The 23,148-nt window shown below is 41.4% G+C and overlaps 1 protein-coding gene across 1 annotated transcript; it reads right to left on the bottom strand.

Annotated features, from left to right (window-relative positions):
• Positions 1–8,767: 8,767 nt before the first annotated feature.
• LOC128711274 (uncharacterized) lies at positions 8,768–9,591 on the bottom strand. The gene is made up of 2 exons (XM_053806145.1): positions 9,200–9,591; positions 8,768–9,116 (listed from the first exon to the last, which is right to left on the bottom strand). Exons 1-2 carry the CDS (start codon positions 9,589–9,591, stop codon positions 8,768–8,770), a joined length of 741 nt encoding a protein of 246 aa, XP_053662120.1.
• Positions 9,592–23,148: the final 13,557 nt, after the last annotated feature.

The following is a 23,148-nucleotide window of genomic DNA, read 5'->3' as shown; positions in this document are numbered from 1 at the left end:
ATTTCTCCGCATCAGTAACCTGTACAAAGAAATATAACCATCCATAGCCATCTAGACCAGGGGTCTCCAAACTACGGCCCGCGGGCCGCATGCGGCCCTCGAGAGTCTCCAGTGTGGCCCGCGACGCTATTGCTGATGTTACCATTTTAATGAAAATGTCTAATTATCTAAGGAGTTGGAAAGTTGTAATATTTTTTAACTGTTCAAATATTAATTTCTGTAATAGTTATTAGCATTTAATACTTTAAAATGTGAAAAAAATCATCTCGAGCGCAACATCTGTGTAACTTACCCGCAAGATATAAGGTTTTACAGCATATGACGAGTCCAACTTAATGAATCGCGTAAGCTTATAAGATAACGCTTTAGATTTGGCTTTCACTAAATAGTGCACCCGGTACCATATCCAGTTCTATTCGTTGCTTCTGTATGGAAGAGTTGCGCCAAAACTAACTTAAAGAAGTTACAAATTAGTCAAAACAAATTGCTAAAAATTATCTTAAATGTACCACCATGGTATCGCATTATTGATCTGCACAGAAAAACAAACTCCCTTCTTATTGTAAATTATATCGACCATATTTCTCGTAAATATTACAACAAATGCCAGATTAGTACAAATTCATTTCTACAACAATTAGTAGAATAATCTCGGTGTGGGTTTAGTTAATGTAGGTAAATTAGGTTTTCTATAGATGTAAGTTAATTTAGTATTTTTTTTCTGCACGTGAGATTTTTTGTACATGATTGTTCTCACATTATTAAGTCCAAACACTAATTATAAACACAGAACACCTGGTTATGCTAAGGCAAAATTTGTATCAATGCGGAAAGATTATTAATCGTACCAATTACTCTAAATTGACAATGTGATGTCACATCAAGAAATTGTACAATAAAGAAATACTTAACTAACTAACCATATCCAGTTATAGCGATTCAGTAAAGTTTGTTGTGGGAATATCTATCTTCATGTCTTTCCTATTTGTTTGTGTTCGATAAGTTGGATTCGCCATATCCTCTCTAATGTAAAGCTCAGTAATGTGTAAGTGGCCCCCACGCTATCATAGTTTTAACCAATGCGGCCCGTGGGTTGAAAAGTTTGGAGACCCCTGATCTAGACCACCATCACCTACAGTAAAAGGTGAATGAAGCTGCCCAGCTGAAAGTATCTATAAAAACAATAAACAACAACAGTTATCGTTCCGCACTCCAACGTGGAAGTTTTCTCCCGCGTGCTAACAAGTGACCCAGTATTAATCTAAATCGAAAAGTATCGCATAGTACGGAAGTCATAAGTTGCCTGGGAAAAAAACTCCCATCCAGTAAAAAGGTTATAAAGTAAATAAAAGTAGGACCCAACTCCGGTTGGTATCCCTAAAACTGCATCTGCATCCGTTCATGTGTCCGTCAAAGAGGCACTTACCTCTGCGGATCACCTCTCACTCGTTCAACACAATATCTCCCTACTCGTTGCGGCACATAGCACTCATGGGAGTAAAATTGCTTCGTGCCGCATTCAACATCTTGTAGAAATTCAGAGTTTTCCCCGACTGGGATAGTTTTTGCGTCAATTGCTCGTCCGATTCTTCAAAACTGCGCTTGTCCTGGAAGAGTCAGGTGTGCTACCTTCTCAGTCGTTTATAGTTTTCCATGTTCTGCCGGATCTCGCACTGGAGCATTCGCGCATTGACAATGCTCACATTGAAGAACCTCCCACGGATCCTCAACCTGCACATCCGTTCGTGGATCGGCCACCATCCGACCACTCACTTTCGCATCTCACCTATGACCAGGAACCAAGTACCGTGCTCATGCTCTCCACCACCACGTAGATTATGCAATCACTGCGATAGGGATGCTTTGTAATTCCTTTCCAGCTCACCTCCTGAAGTGCTACTACTCCTAACAAATGGAGATAATTAAAGCGTCGCTTTTTATACCCTTTGCTGGCGTAATTCAAATACTTATTCCTATTATACAGCTTTTCCTGGTGTCCCTCGTACGGTGAGTCCCTAGACGGCCACCTACTCCGCTCACAGCTCCGCCACTGGAATGGTACTTGAGTAACGCTTAAACCATAAAATTACGGGATTCCGTCTCCAACCACGAAGCGATCAGGACGTGCACCTGCTCAAATGCTCCGTGCTGACGAATTCGACGAGAATTGCAAAAACAAAAAGCCATCGACCAGCTACACGCAGCACGTATAGTGAAAGTGTATAGAACGTTTGAGAAGCGACCTGTGCGTAGGTGCGTACTGTTTAGTTGTATCGTCTAGTGTTGTGTGTAGGTAAGCTGAGCGCCCGCTCAGTAAAGTGCGTACGCTCTTTGCTCTGCGCGCTTTCTCACTTTTCTACACCTGTCCTGTGTCGGTAAGTTGTTCCTTTTCTTCGTGCCCTCCCTTTCTGTCTGATTGGACAAACCACTCGTTCGAGCTCCGCCATGGAGGTGGAGCCGATGGACGGATCAGATGAGTGCTTCACTACAGTGAAGCGCAAAAGTTCTGATCCAGGGGTTCTTGCAAAAAAGAAATCCCTATTAGTAGATCAGGCTTCTTCCTCGCGTGAAAAATCCAACTCAGCAGTCCCGAAACCAAGAAGCAGGGCGTATCCTGCTTCTTTCAAGGGGGTACATGATGTTTTCTTCATGCCCAGAAATAAACCCCTGGATGCCAGATCGATCTCTGCATCGATCTTTAAAAACTATCCAGGAGTTTTGGACGTGCTTCGGCTGCGTCCCAATAAGATTCGGGTTTCCGCTAAGGACCGGACGCAGGCCAATGCCATTGCGGCTGATCCGACCTATACGGAGGATTATCGGGTTTACATACCCGGTGGATTGGTGGAAGTCATCGGTGTAGTAGATGACTTTGAATGCTCTCTGGAGGACATCCTAAAATACGGAGAGGGGGCATTTTTGCATCAATCAACTCCTCGTGCTAAGATCCTTGAAGTAAAAAAGCTGTATGCTTCAAGCTTGGTCGACGGAAAGAAGGTGTATCGTGAGACTTCCTCGCTCCGAATCACCTTCGAAGGTACGGTTCTTCCGAATTCCCTTTATTTTGAGGGACTTCGCGTGCCTATTCGTCGACCTTTTGTTTCAAAGGTAGCAAACTGCACCAAATGCAGTCAGATTGGGCATTCAGCTCCTTACTGCTCAAACGCAGTAAAGTGCAGTAAATGCAAAGGAGCTCACATTACCTCAGAGTGCAACAAATCGGCCGAAAAATGCATTCACTGCAAACAAGAATGGCATGAGGTTACCTCCTGTCCTGTCTATCGTAGAAGACAGGCGGAGCACAAACGATCTGTACTCCAAAGTGCAAGGGGCTCGTACGCCGATGTTCTGAAGGCGACCCCAAGCGTGAATCCGTTCGACACACTATCTCTTTTAGCGGAAAATGAACCGTTGCCCAATCTGGCTCCTCTCACAGGAGTAAAAAGATGGAACATCCCTAGGGTGTCGATCAGAAAGGCACCAAAAAAGAAACTTTTCCCCAAAAAGGCACCGCGTCGTCACGGTGAAGCTTCGCCCCTTCCCACCCGTGATGAACACACTCCCTTCCGCCCACGTAAGGTAAAGACTCCTAAAAACCTTGCGTTCCCAACTGAACCTAGATCCTTACCCACCCTGACAGAGATTCTTCAATCTCTGCTCCAATCCCTCCACCTCCCGCAACACCTAGCGAGTCTGATTCCCTTGGCGATTCCTTTCCTCAGAGGAATGGTCAGAGAGTGGCTAAATCAATGGCCAGGTCTTAGTATGGTGATACGCCTGGACGAGTAATGTCTTCCAATGGCTATCATACTACAATGGAACTGCAGAAGTTTTATTGGAAAAATTGACCAGTTTAAAGTACTATTAGGGCAGCATAATTGTAATGCATTCGCCCTAAGTGAAACTTGGCTCTCACCCGAAAAACATATAACCTTCCCGGGATATAATATCATACGTCAAGATCGATTTGAACCATCTAGCGATAGGCGTGGTGGGGGAGTATTAATTGGAATTCGAAGTAGTCACAGCTTCAACAGAATACCGCTCCCCACATCCGAGGCAATCGAATATGTCGCTATTCAGGCAAAGTTAGGCGATCTTGACGTTTCTATTGCGTCAATTTATATCCCCCCGGGAGCCAATTTGGACCCTCAGAAGATCAAAAAGGATCTTGAAACCCTTGTAGCGGTTTTACCAAAACCGTTTTTTATCCTGGGCGATTTTAATGCTCACGGACAAGATTGGGGCTGCACACATGATGATAACCGTGCACCAATCATTAGGGATTTTTGCGACACTTTTAGCTTGACAATCTTAAACTCTGGTGAAGCCACTAGGGTGGGATCACCTATGGTACGAGATAGCGCAATAGACCTATCTCTCTGCACGTCATCGTTTGGGTTGGATTCAAAATGGAAGGTTATCCAAGACCCACTTGGCAGTGATCACCTGCCAATAGAGATCTCCATTATCAACAGGAGTCGTTCAGTCGATCAAGTACCCGTTGAATGTGACTTAACGAGGAACATCGATTGGACGAAATACGGTGAACTTATGTCTGCATGGCTGAGCCGTGTAATCCCATGTTTCTCCCCAGAAGAGGAGTATAAAAATCTCGTACATGCAATAAACGAGTGCGCCCTTGGCGCCCAAACAAGGCCGCCCCCCCAGGCAAGGACATTTTACAAACCCCCCACTCCCCCAACCCCCCACGGACTGTCAAGTGGCATTCAAAGCAAAGAGGAAGGCCTTTACCCATTATAGAATCACTGGCTCCACAGATCTATACGATAAGTATAGAGGCCTGGAGCGAAAGTGTAAAAACTTGCTTAAGGCAAAGAAAAGGTCCTACTGGAGGAGGTACGTACAAAACCTCAGTCCTTCCACTTCGCTCAGTTCACTTCAGAGCATGGCGAGAAGGATGCGCAACAGCAGAGCATCTAATGAGAGCGAACGAGTTTCCGGAGCATGACTTGAACCCTTTGCTCAAAAAGTCTGTCCAGACTTCGCTCAAGCACTTCCGTTCATTCAAAGTGCACCTGGTAGTGATTCTTCCATGGATTCACCTTTCACTATGGTTGAGCTTTCGCTTGCTCTCTACTCCAGCAACAATTCATCTCCAGGTTTGGATCGGATAAGAAACAAATTGCTCCATAATCTTCCAGATCTGGGGAAGAAACGCCTGTTGAGGTTATTCAACATTATGTTGGACCTCAACACCGTCCCGTCGGAATGGAGAGAGGTGAAGGTTATCGCCCTCTTGAAACCTGGCAAACCAGCATCAGAGCAAGACTCGTATCGACCGATTTCGATGTTATCGTGTCTAAGAAAATTATTTGAGAAAATGATTCTTTTTAGACTAGACAACTGGCTAGAATCTAACGGTCTTTTGTCATGTACCCAGTTTGGATTTCGCAAAGGCAAGGGTACCAACGATTGCTTGGCGCTGCTTGTTTCGGAAATTGAGTTGGCACATTCTCGAAAAGAATTGATGGCCTCGCTATTTCTTGACATCAAGGGGGCTTTTGACTCAGTGTCTGTACATCTGCTTTGTCAAAAGTTAGAAACTGTGGGTTTAAGCCCAAAGCTAAACAACATCGTTTTTAACCTCCTTTCAGAAAAGGCGATGAATTTCGACAATGGCCATCTGAAAATTCGGCGGGTCAGTTACTATGGACTACCACAAGGGTCCTGTTTGAGCCCCTTGCTGTATAATTTCTATGTTTCAGATATTGATTCATGCCTAGCTCCTGCGTGCAGCTTACGGCAATTGGCGGATGACGGTGTTGTATCAGTCGCCAGCAACAACATCGCCGATCTTCAAAGTCCTTTGCAAACCACGCTAGATAACTTAGAAGTGTGGGCCAGGAACCTAGGTATCGAGTTTTCGCCTGAGAAAACGGAATTGCTTATTTTCTCGTTTTTTTACAATACCGAGAGTAATAGACGCAATAATTTGGTTGACCCTAAATTCGATTTATCGCTTTACAGCAAAACGATAAATATTGCCAGATCTTTTCGATACCTCGGCGTATGGTTCGATAGCAAAAATGTGTGGAGGACACATATTGACTATCTAGTTAAAAAGTGCACAAGAAGAATCAATTTTCCCAGAACGATTACCGGATTCTGGTGGGGTGCGCACCCACCGTCTTGGAGTATGGTTGCATATGCTTCCATTGGGCAGCCAAGTCGCATTTGATCCGACTAGAACGGATTCAGTATCGTTGCTTGAGAATCGCATTGGGTTGTATGAAATCGACCCATACAATGTTCCTCGAAGTGATGGCTGGAGTGATGCCGCTAAAGCTCCGTTTTGAGCTACTTTCGCTTCGCCTTCTCGTACGCTCTACAGTATCAAATCCATTGATAATCGAGAACCTTAAAACACTGCAAGAGATAGGTTCTAAATGCAAAATCCTAAAAATTTACATGGATTTTGCCTCATTTCAGGTCCACCCTAGCACATCGCAAAGTATAGCTCGTACCAGCTTACCAGAGTCCTGTAGTTCCTTTTTCAATGTAGATACCTCGTTGAGAGAGGAAACTAAGTCTATCCCTGATAGTCTTCGCAGGAGGGCAATTCCCAGCATTTTTGTGGAAAAGTATGGCCATTTAAATAAACACCAATTTTGTACTGACGGATCCTCATCAGAGCACGGCATTGGTTTTGGCGTCTACAACTCATTTTCCGAAGCATTCTTCAAATTACGCCAACCATGCTCGGTATACGTAGCGGAGCTCGCCGCAATCTTTTACGCCTTATTGATTATAAGTGCCAGCCCTCCGGACGAATATTTTATTTTTTCTGATAGCTTAAGTGCTATCGAAGCGCTGAAGTCCGAGAAGGCTATTAAGAGCCCAGACTATTTTGTGAAAGAAATATTGAAAGTCTTAGGTTCATTGTTTGAAAAATCATTTCGTATTTCACTTGTTTGGCTGCCTTCTCATTGCGGTATACTAGGGAATGAAAAAGCAGACCAATTGGCCAAAAGGGGCGCTTCGGAAGGTGCTCTTTTTGATAGGCTCATCCTACCTCACGAACACCTTTGTGCCCCACAGTCGCTCTGCATGGCACGTTGGCAGAGTATGTGGGACACGGATGAGTTCGGGAGGTTTTTGTATTCCATCTATCCTTGTGTTTCCTTGAAGCCTTGGTTCTCTAGCATCTCTGGTGATCGAGCGTTCATTCGAATGATGTCTAGACTTAGGTCTAATCATTTTGCAATGGGCGCTCATCTCCAGCGTATAGGACAGGTCGACTCCAAGGTATGTGGCTGCGGCGTCGGATTCCACGATGTGGATCATCTTTTATGGTCCTGCATGGAATACGATGCTGCCAGACCCTCCTTGTTAGACGCAGTTCGAAGCATAGGAAGATCCCCTGACACCCCAATTCGGGATTTGCTGGGGGGTTCGGATGTATCCTATCTAAGAATAATTTTCGAATTTTGTCGAACTAGTGGTTTGTCTGTGTGACCTCGTCTTCCTTATGTTTGTCTTTGTACTGTATGTTGTATCTCGCTTGTAAATGAAGAGAAGTGTAAGTGTTTGTATGAATGAAAGAATGAATGAAAGTATGAATCAGTTTGATGCGTGTAAGTTGTGGGTACAATACGGCTAGTCGACCGCTGCAGAACGACTTGCCAAAATCTGGCCGAAGAAGAAAACTTGGAAACAGACAACCCAAATCAGGATCCAGACCCTCGCAAGAAAAAGGACCACTCTACCGGATGACGGAATAACACGCAGCAACACGGCCGAGTACACCCGGGATAAGGTGACCTTTCACGGTTTGAAGAAGGAAATGTCTTCAAACGTTTGTGAATTGTATCTTAGATTAAGCTTCCCCATTAGTTGTAAGCAATACGGCCTGGCCGTTCTTATTGAATAAAAAAAAACCATAAAATTACCAGTAGCATCCATGCAGTATCATCGATTAACGGTCAAACATTGAATACATAAAATCAAATACTAATAGTAAATCTATTTTTCCGGGCTTAGATACAGAAGTCAGTTATAGAATTGTTTCTTACTATTGAAATCATGTTCTAACAATAATTCATTTATAATAATAATTTTAGCACTAATCAAAACTATTTAATAATTGTTATAATTGATAATGATAAATAACTTTGTTCATAAAAATAATTATGACTATGATTATGCTTCAATAACAATATGGGCACAAATGGATAGCGATCAAAGAAAAATAACGGCATTGCGACTCCTTTTTATATTGTCTCTCCTTTTAAATGAACTCCTTTTTATATCATCAAATACTTGTATTTTGACGGTCTTTTCCTGCAACAGAATTACTTTAAACCAACTGAGGACTTAATTTTTTCTCCTAAAGTAACATTTCTTAAATGAATTCTAATGCAATCATAGTATTCGTCCTAGCATTACTGAAAGTTCAAAGTTGGAGTGTTTTGACACAGTTGATGTATATCGTTGATGTTGATGCATACCGTGTAACAGTTGAGGTATCAAACAGAGTTTCGTAGTATTGCAGTAGTGTACATTTTTATTATGTTCATATACACTTTCAGTGAAACAATGTAAATCATAACCAAGTAGAAAAAAAATTATATTTATCGCTACATTTCGTTCTCTCATATGAATTTTCAACTCCATGTATCAAAATATTGTTTGATGTGAGACCTGCTTAATTTAATTAACTATGAACAGGAATTTCGGTAATGCAGATACCTCTTGGAGTTAAGATTGGGGGATGAATGTACAGTGCGATCTAGAACACTGAGAATTACCGAAAATAGTCGGTTTTACATAGGTTCGGGCAAACTAACCCTGGCTTCATTCGAGTCAACCACTCGTCGGAACCATCACAGCAATCACAAACACCATCATTTACCCAACCACTAGACACGAAGATATCCTTTCCACGACCAGTTTTATGTCGCTTCTGGAATCGGCAGTAAAAACGACCTTGTGGACACGCACTTGTGCTTGGCTCATCGCTACCATCATCTGGACAGTCACAATAGTCATCGTTCACCCATTCCCAAGGTATTTCTTTGTGTGAGCTCAAACACCGGAACTTCATCATTCCCGGTTTTTCACTATAGTGATCTAGGTCGATCAGTCGAATGCCGCTGAAACGAAAAATATGAAACAGTACAATAGTTACGGAAGTCACGTTCATTGTTAACACTAATTACATACGATCGAAACATACCGTAAAATTTTTCGTTCAAAATTGCCTATTTTCTCTATGTACGCGAACTGTGTATTGTTCCAAATGTTAGATTTGTTATTGCTCGTCTCATTTCTTATGACGCTTCCCTGATCTTGATTTGGTTTCCGATGAGCATGCTCGGAGCGGTCCGCATCATTTCGCCCGGCCAGTTCTAGCGAAGTAATGGGACTATCATTACTATTTGCCTTTATCGGGCGAGTTTTCTGTCCCGCTGGCATCGATTCCAGCGGTAGCAACTGACTGATGTACACAAGCTGATATACAAAAAACAGGATGCCCATCGCAATTACGCCAATCAAGGTAAGTTTGAGCTTTTGCTTGTAAAACGGTTTATAGTAAATGTTATCTCGTTTAACCCATGTTTTGCGCATTTTTCTCCTAAGCTAGTGATCGGTACATTTGACTATGAAAATCTGTTGAAAACACACACCGATTTAGAATTTTTGCTGATTTGTATGATTTTTATGTACACAATATGTAAATAAACTTGCAGTACCTTTTGACAGCCATTGTTAAGCATTTCCATGCTGCAAAGTAACAACGAAAACACCGATTCATTGTGTTTATACTACTCATTAGCGAGTTCTTTTGTTTCAAAATCGTTTTTGATTCATATTAAATGAAAATTCAACGTTACATCATATTCAAAGTTGTTTTCCCAAATTGTAATGCAAGTTTTCTACACAACCAGACGATTTTTCAACAATTTTCTATTTAAAACCAACAACCATTGACATTACTGTTGCTGATGTTGTTACCTGCGGCGTGGTTTTCGCTGTCATGTCACATGAAGCCAGATACGAAGACGAAGAAGAAGAAAAACAACACCAGCGACACAGTTTGACAATTTGTTTCCCAAGTGACAAAAACCGTAGATTTTATCAGCGGTGTTCAGACGTATGTAGAAACAGGCGTGAACTAGGCGCGAACGCTGTCAAACGGCCCGTTCACGCTCCGAATCGTTCAACGTACGTGTGAACACCTTCATTTGGTCGCCGTTTCAAATCGGTGAATTTTGATTCAATTTTAATTATAGGATGCCATTTCTGAGGCAAACAAAAGTAAACACTAGTTATTTACAGTTTTCCATGGAATAAATTAAATATTAAAACAATATTATATTTGAAAAACAACCGATGACACTGTTTTTCTTTTATATTTTTAAACGAGTTGAGGAAAACTATTTATAGATTTAAAAAGATATATTTTTTTCTTAATTTTCACTAGAATATTTCATCCGATTTGGATAACGCATTAAAAAGTTATTTAATTTTAAAGTTGGCCGTTAACGGTTCGATGGCAGCGTCGCGCTTCATTTTTCCTGCATTGCAGGATATGGCGCGACGTCGCGCTAGCGTGAAATCTGACAGCGTTCACGCTTGATCACGCCTGTTTCTACATACGTCTGAACACCGCTATCAAGGCTATTGAAGAAGACAAGGTGGTGGAATGTAGAGTATTTTGACTAGTAAGAAGACGAAAAACTAGAAGGTGCATTTGACAGGGGAGGGTGCGTTTGACAGCCTGCAAAATCCCTCAGAAAAGGTACACCGGCCATTTGAATTGCAACGGTGTTTCTCTGTCCGATTAAAATTAATCATTTCTATGTTTTTCTTATTGTACATTTACACAAAATTTTGCGCTTGAATTGGAAGTAATGATAATAACTAATGAAGTATAAAAGAGAATGTCCGTTGGGGACGGTTTATATTGTTAAGGCTATTGGTGAATGCAAAGTTGCTACCAAGCAAAACTGTATCATTTACATCCAGAATAAATTGAGTAATGAAAAGGCATAAGTGAAACAGTTTTTAATGATGATTACATTTCATATCATTTTGTACAATCATTATCTATTGATGTCGATTAGCCACAATCGTCCGTGAAATGTCCCTTTCCATTCGATCTTAAGAGAGCGGCATCTTAAGATAGTGGCACTCCCAAGGATGAACTCGTGCGCAGATTCAGTTATAACGAAATGAATGCCTTCCGATTAATTGATGTTTTTTACACGAAAAGAACCATATGCACTTGGTACAGTAACATCCTTTCGTTTATATTTAGCACCGACACAATTTGGTTTCAAGTCATACATTCGGCGAACCACACCAATCTTGCAAGATCTTGCTGACCACAATGCGTCTGGACATATAAATCAAGCATATACTGCAATATTCTTATTTTTTAATAGATAAGCTGGTATCAATTACCTAGCAATGAAATGAGTGATATATTCTACAAATAATTATTAAATTTCCCCTTCTCAAATGATACACGTCCTATACGCTTGAACCGCTTTAACTGTAGTTATAAACGTATGACCCCACACCCACAAACGTCAAATTATTGGAAGAAGAATTTTGCGGAAAATCGTTAATATTCAACCTTGTCTCCTTCAATAGCTTTGCGCCAAACAAACACAACAAACACGACAATGTTCTAAAGCTGCATTTACAACAGTTGTACCGAACTGTCACTGTATCAAACAGTCCACAGTGGACAGCGAATGGGATCATTTTTATGTTTTATTTATTAGCTATTGGTACCTCCCGTATTTTTGTATTAAAGAGGATGCATACACATAAAGAAAACCAAAAAATGTGATCTTAAAACTTCGTACTTCACACGAACGGACCAGACCAAAATCCCATCCGGGCCAATCCCCCGTAGCAAGGACTGACTACCCGGCTACGTGGTAAAATAAGTCGATACGGCCAGGCCGTTCTAACGAAAAAAAAGTTCATATGACACATAGCGACTGTCACCTAAGACTGTCTCTACACAGTTAGCGATTGTCGCAATTGCGACTGCGACTTGGTCAAACTCTATACATGGGTCGTCACATCGCAACATTTCGTATTTTTTTTGTATAGAGTTTAACAAGTCGCAGTCGCAATTAAGACAATCGCTATATGTGTAGAGACAGTCTAACTCGGGAAACGACTGTACAATAATTGTTTTTTACTTATTTCTTTTTATATTATAAAATATGTGATTGAAAAAAATTGTACATAATTTTGCATCATAGTTTTATATTCATTTAACATTCCGATCTACAAAAATTTGCAAGAATATAAATAGGTTTGAAAAAAAAATAGAAAGCATTGTTTACCTATGAAAACCGTTAATTGTATACGTCAAAACTAGTGTTGTGCTTAATGAATCTTTTGCGAAGAGTCATTCATATGAAACTGGTTGCTCGAGATTCATGAATCCTCGAGATTCATGCATCCTCAGAGATTCATGAATCCTCAGAGATTCATGAATCCCTCCGGTAACATAATTTTGAACTTTTTTTGTTATTTTTTCGTTCGAAATAAGAAATTTTATACAGATGAAGTTGTTATTAACACTGCATTATTGATAGCAGCATTCTTCAAGCTAGATTGCTTAAACTAATCGAGCTGAATTTTATTCTAGTGACCGTAACTTTGCGATGCCCAAACGCAATTGCGACAATCGCTAACTGTGTAGAGACAGTCTAACAGAAAATTAGTACGGTATGCGTGTAGAGTAGAGCCATGAGATCATAGCAGCAGATAAAAGAACGCATTTGTCAATTTTCTTTGCACTGAAACAAAGATTTTTTTAATTATATTTATTCTTTAAAACCATTGAAATATTTTTAGTATTCAAAAACGTATTAACACGTTGAGATTACTCTAAGGGCAACGCAAAGGTCACTGGCATAAAATTCAGCTCGATTAGTTTAAGCAGGTTAGTGTTAATTCTAGCAGTACTAATAATAACTTCATATGTACAAAATTTCTTATTTCTGACGAAAAAATTACAAAAAGTTTCAAATTATGATTCCGGGGGGATTCATGAATCTCTGAGGATTCATGAATCTTTGAGGATTCAAGAATCTCCAGGATTCATGAAACTTTGAGGATTCATGAATCTTTGAAATAGAGATTCAGATTCATTCATTCAGTTCAAAGATTCATTCAGATTTATGAATCTGAATCTGAATTACCTGAATTACCATCTGAATTACTAGTCAAAACGTATGGAAAACCTGTGTATGTCGGTTCAGTGCCCGGTAAACCCATGTGCAAATCGATCCCATCTCCGTTACAACTTTGTGAAGATTTTCCTTTTTTGTCCCGTTAATAAAAAATAAAAAATAATAAAAAAACAGTTAGTAAATTACACACTTTAGCGCCAATTACAAAAGTTTCAATTTTGTCAATAGTAACAGATAAAGTGAAATAAGAGTGTTTGAAAATTTTTAGAGCGTGATGACAGTCGATGACCCGGAGGAATCTGGGGCCTTCGGGTCCTATTTTAATATTTTAGGGGATCCATCCAATAAGAATCCAAGAAGAAGAAGAAAAGCCAGAGGTGAGAGAATTAATCTAAGTTTCAACGACCCGGCCAATACGGAAGAAGTGTTCATAGCAGTGGAAAGTAACACAAAAGGGAAAACCCTTACAAGCTACAATCCCTTCCTGTTTGCGAAGGCAACGGAGGTAGCGATTGGAGGTAGGCCGCTGGCAACGACCCTACTGAGGGACGGTAAAAGTTTGATCCACGTCAAAAACCAATGGGAGACCACGAAACTAAAAAACATTAACTTGAACCACGGAGAAAATAATATCCAAGTCGAGGTGTACGAACACAAAACCCTGAATACCAGTAAAGGAGCGATACGATGTGATGCCAAAAACTACGGATAGAAAAATACATGGAACAAATCAACAATAACACACCAAAGAATTATGGAATCTAGTATGTAAATTAAACAACAACAACAAAACTAATAGGGAATACAACATACTTCACAACGTAGAAAAACAGGCAAAAATATTTATGAAACTAAACTTCACGCAAAACAAAAACTCCAAATTCAGAATTCAATTAGACCCAAACTATCAAATAGACGATGAATTATTAACCATAGACATATGGAACAAAATCCTGAGCCGAAAAAAATACTGCCCTTAGAACAGATAGAATAACCTACGAAATGTTAACGAACATAAATAAGAAAACCCTAGAAAAAAACATAATGGATGGAAACAAAATGTGGCTAAAAGGAAAAATAAGCAAAGTATTTAAAAAAAATCTAAATTATAGCAATCGCCAAACCAAACAAAAACACAGACGACCCAAACAACTATAGACCCATCGCCCTAATAACTACAATAATAAAAATACTGAACACCGCAGTTTCATTAAAACTAACCCAATTCATAGAAAACAACAACATCCTCCCAGAAAAATCATTTGGATTTAGAAGCAAGATAACAATCAACCAATGCATAAACTACCTCAACAACCAAGTTAGACACAACCAAAGACAAAACAAAATGATTGGAACAGTTTTCATAGACCTAGAAAAGGCATATAACCAAGTACACACAAAAACACTAATAGAAAAATTGGTAGCGAGCTACATACCACCACAAATAAAACAATGAGTGTATGCATTTTTGAGAAATAGAACCCTTCAAATCGAGAGCAACAACAATATTCACAACAAGCTAGTAACAGATGGTCTACCACAAGGAGACGTTATGTCTCCCACACTTTTCAACCTGTATACCAAAGATATACATGAAATAACAACAGAAACACACCCTCAAAACAACTTTATTCAGTATGCTGATGACTTTGTACTCTTCAGCAGTGGAAAAAATTAAAGAGAACTACAACATAACATTCACTCAGCATTAAATGCCTTCACACAAGAAGTAGAAGTTCTAAACCTGAACATCATCATAAACAAAACAAAATTCATGGTTTTTGGAAACCCTAATTTATACACAAACATTAATATCAATAATAGAAACATCGAAACCACAAATACATATAAATACCTGGGCACCATAATAGATAATAGACTCAATTTCCAAAAACACATAGAACATCTACGAAACAAAGCCACAACACGCCTAAACATTTTAAAAATCATAAGTTAAAAAAAAACAACCTTAATCCAGGAAAAAGCCTCAATGTATATCGCGCAACGATCAGGAACATTTTAGAGACATGATCATCTCACATACTAAACTGTAACAAAAACAAAACAAAATCAATCAACACTATTCTAAACCAAGCCCTACGAAAAGCAACCGGTTGCACCAAGACAACACCTATAAATACCCTACATGCAATAGCAGCGGAAATACCCTTCAATATAAGCTCTAATTTCATTGTAAGGAAAGAACTAGCAAAAGATATTGTATTCTCCAAAACCATCAGGTACCAACTGAACAAACACCACCACAAACGTAACAAAAAAGAAGAAGAAAACATATCAAGAAGAAACATTTAGCAAAGATTTAAATTTACTAAAATCCTATACATAGCCACAAACAATACAATAACAAACCAAAAATCAACACTGAACTTGCCCATATCATAGATACAAACACGAATATCAACAAAACCCCACTAAAACAAATAACACTAAAACACATGTAAAAAGTTGGTAACAAAAGACCATGCATTTTCAATGACGGAACTATTACAAACAACAAGGCTGGCATAGGAATATACATAAAAGATCACCAACATCAACATTACTATAACTACAGCATAGAAAATATAGCCTCAATAACCACAATGGAGCTGACAGCACTAGAAAAAGCAATCAAAATAGCAGAAGAAGCCAACATTGAGAAACCAATAATCTACACAGACAGCCTCACATCGTGCACAATTTTAATTAAATCCACATCAGAAACAAAAATAGAAGAAATATTATACAACATGCTAAACATAGCACAAAAAATAAAAGCAGACATAGTAAGAGTGAGTAAAAGAGTATTATCACCCTTTGGATTATAATCACTCTGTAAGAGTGAGTAAAAGAGTATTACCACTCTTTTGGGATTGTAAGCACCGAGGATGAGTGAGAAAACGTGTTTTATCACTCTCTTTGGATTTTATTCATCGTCCGCCAGGGGATCGCGGATCGGGGATCCTGGACGTTTTTTCACTCATCCTCGGTGCTTACAATCCCAAAAGAGTGATGATACTCTTTTACTCACTCTTACAGAGTGATTATAATCCAAAGAGTGATAAAACAGTTTTACTCACTCCTGAGTGAGTTTCTAGTCGGCACAGAGAGTAAGAGTGAGTATAAACGCAAAAGAGTGGTTAAAGGAGTCATAAAAACTCTTCGTGCTGATTTATATTCATTCACTCTCTCGAAGGTTTCAAATCATTCACTCACTCTTACTCAGCGTGCACATCTCTAGTAGAGACAGTCTAAGACAGAGATGTCAAACATACGGCCCGCGGGCCGGATCCGGCCCTCGAGGTCTTTGAATCCGGCCCGCAAAGGAATAACGAGAACATCGATTCCAGATAGATTAGATTGAGGTCGAGCCGAGAAAATTGAACAATTTGTATTTGTTGTGTGTACTCTTTTTACAGTTTACTTACATGCTCTTGAATCCCTCTTAAAATCCAAAAAAACTGTTGAGTTTCATTTCCTTTCTACTATCCCGCGACTTTGCGCGCAAACAGCTATCGACCTTTTTTCTGTATGTGCTCTTCCTACGAATAACTCACCCTAGCATGTGTGATATTTATTCCGAGAACCTAAATCAGCGCAGCTTGAATGTTCTGTTCGATTCTGTTTAAGCCCTCCAACGCCATTTCCATTGTATGTCTTTATTTGCCTTGAAAAACACTGCTGCCACCATGCATTCAAGGTGGTAATGTGCTGCTTCTGTGCTTCAAACTTCCGAAAATGAAGTTGGCAAACGATTTTTTTCCGATATCGTTACAACTGATTTCGTATTTTTTCTTTAGTGTTCATAAGTAACATTTGTAGTTTTGAGATTTCTCATGAATCGGTATCTAATAACAAACAAACTCGACAATACAGAGCATTGGGAATATAGAACGTACAGAAGTCAAAACTGAGTTGGATTTATTATCAGTATCGCTTCAACCACCATAGCGATCGCTTCAGACACGCGCAACAAGTCGCACAAGTGAATATCAGAGATCAAAATTGCCGTTCAAATATCGGTGGCGAAAAAAAAGAAAGTCGGCAGCGAGTGTCGAGTTTTTAATAGTGAATGAACACTATCCTACTTATTTACAGAACAAAATGATAGACCTGTTTGTTTAGTGTGTGGTAAAACTATTGCGGTAATGAAGGAGTTCAATCTTCGTCGGCATTATGACAAGCATCACAAGGATAAATTTGGAAAACTTGAAGGACCAGCACGAGACGCAGAACTGAAAAAGCTGATGTTGCAATTGAAAAAACAACAATGTTTTTTTGTCAAACCACAACAAATTAGTGAAAGTGCAGTAAAAGCTAGTTACGTAATAGCTAATGAAATTGCTATATCATCAAAACCATTCACGGAAGGCGAGTTCGTTAAACGATGCATACTACTAGCTTCAGAAAATATTTGCCCCGCGAAACGACATGACTTGAACTCTATAAGCTTGTCCAGAAACACGGTAGCCGAGAGGATTTCAGAACTTGCTGCTCATCTGGATTATCAACTGAAGGAAAAAGTGAAAGATTTTGTGGCGATCTCAATTGCCATCGACGAAAGCACCGACATCTCTGATATCGCTCAGTTAGCTATATTTATTAGGGGCGTAAATTCATTCTAAGTTCTGTTGACGGTTGTGTAGCAATACACCTCCGGTACGGGACAGGATCCGACACCTCTCGAAGGTTACATAGGCTCTCCTGCCCCTACTCTTACTCAAATACGTCCCCGTCGTACAGAACGGTAACAGTCTCTATCCTATAGCCGAGCTTGGGTATACGGGGAAACCCAACCCCTTGGGAGGTGGGAAAAGCTGGCTAAATTTGAGAAGGGGAGGGGGTAGCCTGGTCAAATAGGCATCCCCCTTGTCCTGGCATCCTACGGGACGTTAAACAGCTAGGGTGCGTCGGCCCACCGACGAGACAGGTGGCGGGGGGAGAGGCCTTGCAAGCCACCCCCTGTATTACCGCAACGAACAGCCATCAATATAATATACCGATTGGACCAAACGATGACCGACCTACGCTACGAAAACGGACTAACGATTGGAAACTCGGGACATGGAACTGCCGATCCCTCTCGTCCGCTGGGAGTACCCGAATACTCGCGGACGAGGTGAGGGCCCGTGGCTTCGAAATAGTAGCACTTCAAGAGGTGCACTGGAAGGGAGTGATGGAACGTCCGTATCGCAGCGATTGTATGATCTACCAGAGTGGTGGAGATAAGCACGAGCTCGGTACGGCGTTCCTCGTCTTAGGTGAGATGCGCAAGAGGGTGATCGGGTGGTGGCCGATCACCAACAGAATGTGCAGGTTGAGGATACGTGGCCGTTTCTTCAACATTAGCATCATCAACGTACACAGTCCGCACCTTGGGAGCACTGATGACGATAAGGACGATTTCTACGGGCAGCTGGAGAGGGAGTATAATCGCTGCCCCAAACACGATGTAAAGATCGTCATGGGGGACTTTAATGCTCAGGTCGGACGGGAGGAGGTGTATAAACCAGCGATAGGCAACTTCAGCGTCCACCAGCTGTCAAACGACAACGGCCAGCGCCTTGCCAATTTCGCCTCCTCCAAGTGCATGATTATCCGCAGCACCTACTTCCAGCACAAACCTCATTTCAGCTACACCTGGAGATCACCGCAGAACACTTATTCCCAGATTGACCACGTTTTGATCGACGGACGACACTTCTCAGACATCATCGACGTCAAAACCCTCAGGGGTGCAAACGTCGACTCGGACCACTTCCTACTCATGGTCAAGCTTCGCCAAAAACTGTCCGTGGCTAACAAGTCACGGTCACAGCCTACCCCGCGGCTAAACACGGACCGGCTGAAACTAGCTGATGTGGCAGGGGACTACGCGGCAGCCCTCGGGGAGGCTCTACCGGACGACGACGCAGTCACCACGATGTCCCCCACAGCCCACTGGCGTATAGTGGAGCGTGCCATCAGCAAAGCAGCGGAACGACATGTCGGCTACGTGACACGCAGCCAGAGAAAGTGGAGTGGTTCGATGCTGAGTGCAGGCGAGCACTATCCGAGAAGAATGCAGCACGCGCCCGAATGCTGCAACGGGAAACTCGTCAGAACGTGGAGAACTACAAACGGCAGAGGAGGCAGCAGACCCGACTGTTTCAGGAGAAGAAGCGTCTTCTGGGAGAGTCGGAAGAGCAGCAGATGGAGCGGCTTACTCAGTCGGGGGAAACTCGTAAGTTCTACAGGATGCTGAACGCGGCGCGGAGTGGTGATGTCCGCAACATCACAATGTGCCGCGATGCAGAGGGGAGTATTCTGACGGACGAACGAGAGGTGATCGACAGGTGGAAGTGCCACTTCGACGGACATCTTAACGGAGCACAGGCAGGAAACCTAGATTTGGGGGTGGAATGCAGAATCGAGCAGCACATCAGTCTGGTGGCAGGTGACGAGGTGCCCACGCCATCTTTGGAAGAGGTAATTAGTGCCATCAAGCAGCTGAAGAACAACAAATCAGCAGGCAGCGATGGCCTAGCTGCCGAGCTCTTCAAGATGGGGCCGGAGAGGCTTGCCGTCAGTATGCACCAGCTGATCGTGAAAGTTTGGGAACAGGAAGAACTACCGGAGGAATGGAGGCTGGGCATCATCCACCCAGTCTACAAAAAGGGCGACAGGCTGGACTGTGGGAACTACCGTGCCATTACAGTCCTGAACGCTGCCTACAAGATCCTGTCCCCAATTCTCTTCTGCAGACTTGCCCCACTTGCCTCAGATTTCGTCGGGAGCTATCAAGCCGGTTTTGTTGGAGGAAAATCGACGACCGACCAAATCTTTACTCTCAGGCAGATCCTCCAAAAATGCCGAGAGCACCAAATCCCCACGCACCACCTGTTCATCGACTTTAAGGCTACGACACCATAGATCGGATGCAGCTATGGAACACCATGCAGCGGTACGGCTTTTCGGGAAAGCTGGTGCGGCTGTTGAGGGCCACCATGGACAGGGTACAGTGCAAGGTGAGAGTTTCGAGCATGCTGTCGGGTGCGTTCGAGACCCACCGGGGATTGAGGCAAGGTGACGGACTCTCCTGTCTGCTGTTCAACATCGCTCTGGAAGGTGTCATGAGAAGCGCGGGCTTCGATATGCGGGGCACGATTTTCACCCGTTCCATCCAATTCCTTGGCTTCGCGGATGACATCGACATCATCGGAAGGACATCTGCGGCGGTGTGCGAGGCGTACACCCGACTGAAGCGCGAAGCCTCAAGGATTGGATTGCTGATCAATGCGACGAAGACAAAGTACCTGCTTGCCGGAGGCTCTGACCGTAATAGGGCCATGCTGGGAAGCAGCGTATCGGTCGACGGCGATGATCTCGAGGTAGTAGAGGAGTTCTGCTACCTCGGTACGATCATAACTTCGGAGAACAACGTAAGCAGCGAAATCCGAAGGCGCATTGTTCAGGGGAATCGTGCCTACTACGGGCTCCACAAACTCCTACGATCCAGAAACCTTCTCCTGCGCACGAAATTCACAATATACCGTACATTGATTCGGCCGGCTGTCCTCTATGGTCATGAGTCTTGGACCATGCTCACAGAGGATGCCAATGCACTCGGTGTTTTCGAACGCCGTGTGCTAAGGACGATCTTTGGCGGTATCTTGGAGCACGACGAGTGGAGGAGGAGAATGAACCACGAGCTTGCTGAGCTGTTTGGGGGACCTGACATCCTGACGGTGGCGAAGGCCGGAAGGATACGCTGGTTGGGGCACGTCATGAGGATGCCGGACTCGTGCCCCACCAAAAAGGTCCTCGTCGGCGACTCGTTCGGCACGAGACGCAGAGGAGCGCAGCGAGCCCGTTGGCTGGATCAGGTGGAGCAGAACCTATCGGAGATCGGGTGCAGCAGAGGATGGAGAGCGGCAGCCCTGGATCGAGTCTCCTGGAAACGTATTGGTGACCAGGCCATGTCAGCACGACGTGCTCAACATTAAGAGCGGGCCAAAGAAGAAGAAGAAGAAGAGGGGCGTAAATGCATCGCTGGATATAACGGAAGAATTTGTCCAATTGGCACCGTTGGTGAATACTACAACAGCAGTGGTTATATCTTGCGCAGTTCGCGATTCATTAGATAAGATAGGATTGGATTGGTCACGTGTTGTAAGCGTAGCTACCGATGGTGCACCAGCAATGATTGAAAAAAGTGTGGTGCTGTTACGAAATTCAAAGAAAAAGTTCAAACTCAAAGGAAAACCAATTGTTAAATTGGAAGAAGAAGTTTGGGTTGCATACCTGGCATTTTTAACAGATATAGTTGCATGTCATAAACCATAAACCTATCATTTGAATGTCTTAAACCTAATGTTACAAAAAAATTGTAACCCAGTACTATGGCAGTATTCAGGCATTTCAAACTAAACTCATGCTTTTCAAAACACAAATAAGCAACAATAATTTAGCACATTTTAGGAACCTTCGGACATTACCACTGAATATCATTAATGTGAACAAAAATTTATACATTGAGAAAATTAATGAGCTGACAATAGAGTTTGTAAAGAGATTCGAAATATTTCAAAAACTTAAAGTAGAGTTCAGTATTATTTGTTCACCGTTCGAAATAGATCCTTCAATTGTTCCTGAAAAATAGCAACTAGGTCTCATAGATTTGCAAAGTGATACGAACCGTAAAGAGAAATTTATTTTACTTCACTTGCATGAATTTTCCCGTATTTGGTACCAAAATATCCTCATTTATCGGAACTGGCTGGTAAAAAATTTTCAATGTTTGGTACAACATATGTTTGCGAACAACTTTTTTCGGAAATGAATATTATTAAAAACAAAATGCATTCCAGATTATCACAAAATCATCTCAATAGTGTATTAAAAGTTGCTTGCACTCACACAATGAAACCTAATATTCAAAAGTTAGTTGAAGATAAGAGAAAGCAGGTGTCAGGAAAATCTGGAAATTTTTAATGTTAAACATTTACAAATGGAAAAATATTTTTTTAAAGTTCTTTACTTTTACTGATACTATAATACGACTGAATTAAATTTTCCTACTAACTTCTTCCTATAATTACTTACAATGAAATAAATGTATCTAAGAAACATAGTAACTTAGATCATAAAAATGTATCTTACGTGTATATGTTTGGAATTTGAATGTCTTTGCATGAGTGTTTTGTACATAAATATTACGTATATCCAAATATAATGGGATATGAACTATGCCATGTGTAACTATTATTTTCTTAAATGACGAAAAATGTTCAGGTTGAATGCATGTAAAGTAAATAGTTAGCCAGGTGGCCCGTAAGATCATTTTTATTAGCAAACCTGCCCTCAAAATGAGTTTAACATCACTGGTCTAAGAGGTCATATATCTCCCAACTTACTAAGAATAAGAAGAAGGGTATGTCGGTTGAAAACTTACGTGTGTAAATTTGGTTGCCAACTCTACGGTTCATAGGGCATGATGCTAGCGGCGCTAGTCTTCACACGAACGGACCGGATCAATCCCCCGTAGCAAAGACTTTCTATACGGCTACGGGTATCTAATGTCAAAGAAAGCCAAAAATGGCAAGTCTAGACTTCTTGAGGTAGTTGTGCGGATGATGGAGAAGAAATACGATTTTTTCACGATATTCTGTTTATACTCTTTATCTCTACGATCACAATTTCAATTTCTTCACGATTAGTAAGAAAAATAATACCCGTTGTCCCCAGTATAAAATGAATTTAATTTCCTATACAACCGAAGTTATCAAAGTTTTAAGATGAATAAGTTTTATTTCCTATACAAAATGTATGGGATACGTGGGTATGCTGGTCGTAGAGAAGAGGGTGTAAATTTGATCTTTGGCACTACGGTTAAATAATTTTATATTTAAAATATATCTCAATTTATTTTTATACAAAGTTGTCTTAAACTTAAGATAATTTCATGACTAGAGTTGTTTAC

Source organism: Anopheles marshallii, chromosome X (genome assembly GCF_943734725.1).
Source record: "Anopheles marshallii chromosome X, idAnoMarsDA_429_01, whole genome shotgun sequence".
NCBI lineage: Eukaryota > Metazoa > Arthropoda > Insecta > Diptera > Culicidae > Anopheles > Anopheles marshallii.
The sequence above is the reverse complement of the archived record's forward strand: the minus strand, read 5'-3'. Positions and strand labels throughout refer to the sequence as shown.

Excerpts from the sequence above, each read along its gene's own strand:
- LOC128711274 (XM_053806145.1), bottom strand. The coding sequence starts at position 9,591 with ATGCGCAAAACATGGGTTAAACGAGATAACATTTACTATAAACCGTTT. Across the intron at positions 9,117-9,199 it reads TTTGAACGAAAAATTTTACG|CGGCATTCGACTGATCGACC; the intron begins GTATGTTTCGAT and ends TTTTCGTTTCAG.